Source organism: Olea europaea, unplaced genomic scaffold (assembly GCF_002742605.1).
Source record: "Olea europaea var. sylvestris unplaced genomic scaffold, O_europaea_v1 scaffold3365, whole genome shotgun sequence".
Taxonomy (NCBI): domain Eukaryota; kingdom Viridiplantae; phylum Streptophyta; class Magnoliopsida; order Lamiales; family Oleaceae; genus Olea; species Olea europaea.
The window spans coordinates 5,485-8,886 of NW_019252640.1; the positions used below are offsets into that span (position 1 = coordinate 5,485).

The 3,402-nt window shown below is 37.9% G+C and overlaps 1 protein-coding gene across 1 annotated transcript in view; it reads left to right on the top strand.

Annotated features, from left to right (window-relative positions):
• The window catches only part of LOC111385988 (transcription factor BHLH089-like), a 5,579-nt gene extending 5,020 nt beyond the window's left edge, over positions 1-559 (top strand). The window contains exon 6 of the mRNA XM_023010411.1: positions 174-559. Within this exon, the coding sequence (XP_022866179.1) occupies positions 174-314 (141 nt within the window). The 3' untranslated portion in view covers positions 315-559. The remainder of the gene's footprint in view (positions 1-173) is intronic.
• Positions 560-3,402: the final 2,843 nt, after the last annotated feature.

Consider the following 3,402-nt stretch of genomic DNA (forward strand, 5'->3'; position numbering starts at 1 on the left):
TTTAAAATGTTCTCTAGGTATTCTACACATTCATTAGAGCGAAGATATCTTTTCCTTTCGAAGTAGTATCTGATGTATGTGAATTTAAGTTCCACTCAACCAATAATGCGGCAAGGCACAGATTCCCATTGGTCAATCTCTATGTTTTTTGACTTATAAATATTGTTTGGCAGCTAGCAACACCAACTTTCGATGTCACTGGAATGATTTTTGGCTTACAAGCACCAAGAGAATATGCTCAAGGACCACAAGTTGAATGGCTCGATATGCAGGTAGGAAATGGCTTTGAACGACCAACAAGACCCATATCTTAGCAGCTCGGAAATAGATCAACATATTAAAACCTCGATTTATTGTCGTTATTCAGAAGGAAACTTACATCTCCTGCATTGTCATCAGAGAATTGTTGCTTGTGTACAAGAGAATTCTTGAATTTGTAATCAGTCTGTATTTATCTGTGGAGATGAATTGTGACCAAACATAATTTACTGTACTGTGTAATGGTGACCTAAAACAGCTCTCTTAAGTGAATGTATTACTTATTGTTATGTTCTTTCAATTTGTTCCTACACTCTTTATTTGTCATCAGTCTAAATATGCAGCAATGGAGGTATGGAACAGCACCGGGCTTGGTCCAGTACAGTTGTACCGAGCCTGGCAGAGGCAATAGAGGCCTGTGGCCTGCAGGCCACCTGATGAAAAGAAGCAAAATTTATATATATATATGAGAAGTGTTGAACTTGAATCCTGGATGACTCGGGCTCAATACGGGATGGGGAGGGCCTCATTTGCTTTGACTCGGCCAGTTTGGTAGAGTGCGCCTCAGATAATCATTATTGTGCTCAAGGACTCGTAGTCACATAGAAAGTTTGTTGAAATATGTTGTATATCAGTTGTTTATAAATTATTTGCTGATTTGATTGAGGTGTTTTAGGAGTAGAATCAGGTTGTATTTATGTTAAATTCAAATCCCTCATTCTATGGGTTTAGTTGCTGATTTGTAGGGATTAAATCCTCCTTAATTGATGAAATTCTCCTCTATTTAAAGAGGATCATTGTCTAATTCAATTCATCATCCAAATAATTATTTTCTCAACTCCTATTATGGCACCAGAGCTGGTTCTTCTCAACCAGTTTTAATGTCTACTCCGACCAGGAGCAGAGCTTCCGATAGTCCCTTTGACACGGCAAACTCGACTGGTCAAGCGACTCATTATAGTCCAGTTGATTCCCACTCTCTACAGATTACTCCAACGAAATTAAATGGAGCTAATTTCGTGGAGTGGTCCCAATGTGCTAAGCTGGTCATCGATGGCAAGGGAACGCTCGATCACATCACAGGTGAAGCAAAGGCTCCGGAAGTAGACACAGCAAATTATAAGAAATGGAGGTGGGTGAAGGCATGCCTGATCAATTCCATGGAGCCCACGATAAGTCAAACCTATCTCTACTACAAAACAGCAAAGGAAATATGGGACGCAGTGGCTGAAGCATATTTTGATCTTGGAAATTCAGCAAAAATCTTTGAACTCAAATTTGCTATTAGAGAAAAAAAGAAGGTGATAGTTCTGTTACTAAATATTATAATGATCCATTGATTTTATGGCAAGATTTAGATATGTTCTAAGATTATAGTTGGAAATGCAGTGAAGAAAGTGTGAAATTCAAGCAAATGTTAAACAAAGAGAGGTTGTTCGATTTTTTATATGGCCCCAACAAAGGTTTGGATGATGTGAGGGGTCGAATCCTCGGATCAAAGCCATTATCCGATGTCAAAGAAGCCTTTGCAGAAGTTAGACGCGAGGAGAGTAGAAAAAGGGTAATGATGGAAAGACCTAAAGAAATCATTACAACAGATCTGTACAATACAGAATCAACATTATTTACAAGCAAAAAAAGTAATTTTTTGAACAACAATGGACCTTTCCGAGAACCAAAAAAAATAAATAAATAAATAAAAGGGGGAGAGAGGCCATGGTGTGATTATTGTCAACTTCATGGGCACACTCGAGAGACATGTTGGGAGATACATGGTAAACCACCAAATTGGAAGCCATTAGGAAAAAATTGGACACAAAAAGACAGGAGCAGACCGTGGTTTCTCAACCACTTTGGAGGAGGATAAGAATGCTACAGGTCTTAGAAAAAGGCCTTGGTTTCAGCAAGGAGCAACTTGAACAACTACAAGCTATTCTTGCACACAACGCAAAAAACTCCAGCCCCTCAAATCCCATTACCTCTATAGCTCAGAAAGGTAATATTTGTTCTGCTTTAACTACAATTTCAACCAACCAAAGTTCCTGGATCATTGATTCAAGAGCTTCAAACCATATGCTAGCCAACGTACATTATTTTCCAATTATAAGACATGTTACAACAATCAAAAAAATTAAAATTGATGATGGATCACTATCAACAATCGCTGGAATTGGAACCATTCGAATATCTAAAGAAATAATCCTCCACTCTGTCTTGCATGTCCCAAATATTACTTGTAACCTTCTCTCAATTAGCAAATTGACTAAAGACTCAAATTGTATTGCTAAGTTTACATCCTATGGCTGTAAGTTTCAGGATTTAACTTTGCCGAGGATGATTGGCAGTGCTAAGGAGTGTGATGGGTTGTACATCTTTGAGATTAACCAGCAAGTAGTGTGCAAACAAACTCAAGCTTTGACTAAGCATACTTGCGTCTCTTATCCCATCCAAGTGATCAACCATATAAAAATTCTAAACCTTTTTCATTAATCCACAGCAATATCTAGGGTCCATCACGAATAACAACGTTTCTAGGTCTCGATGGTTTATCACTTTTATTGATGATCATAAACGTGTATGTTGGGTATTCCTTTTAAAAGAAAATTTTGAAGTTATCACAGTTTTTTAAAAGTTTTATGCCATGGTTGAAACCCAATTTCAAACTAAAATACAGATCCTTTGTACCAACAATGTTCGTGAGTACTTTAACTCTACATTAAGTCCATATCTTAAAACCAAAGGCATAATTCATCAAAGCTCTTGCGTTAATACACCCCCAACAAAATGGTAACGCCGAAAGAAAAAATCGTCACCTCTTAGAAACGTCTTGAGCCATTATGTTTACTAATTCTGTGCCCAAACAATTCTGGAGTGAAGCAATTCTCACAGCTTCATACTTGACAAATTGGCTCCCTTCCCGTGTCCTTAACTATCAAACTCCTATCCAAATTATCCTGAAAACTTATCCTCACACACGTTTCCTCACTTCTCTTCCTCTCCGCACTTTTGGGTGCTCAGCATTTGTCCATAACACAAGCCTCACCAATAACAAACTCGATCCTAGAGCCACTAAGTGTATTTTTTTCTCGGTTACTCTCCAACCCAATAGGGGTACAAGTGTTATAATCCTCAAACAAAAAAAAA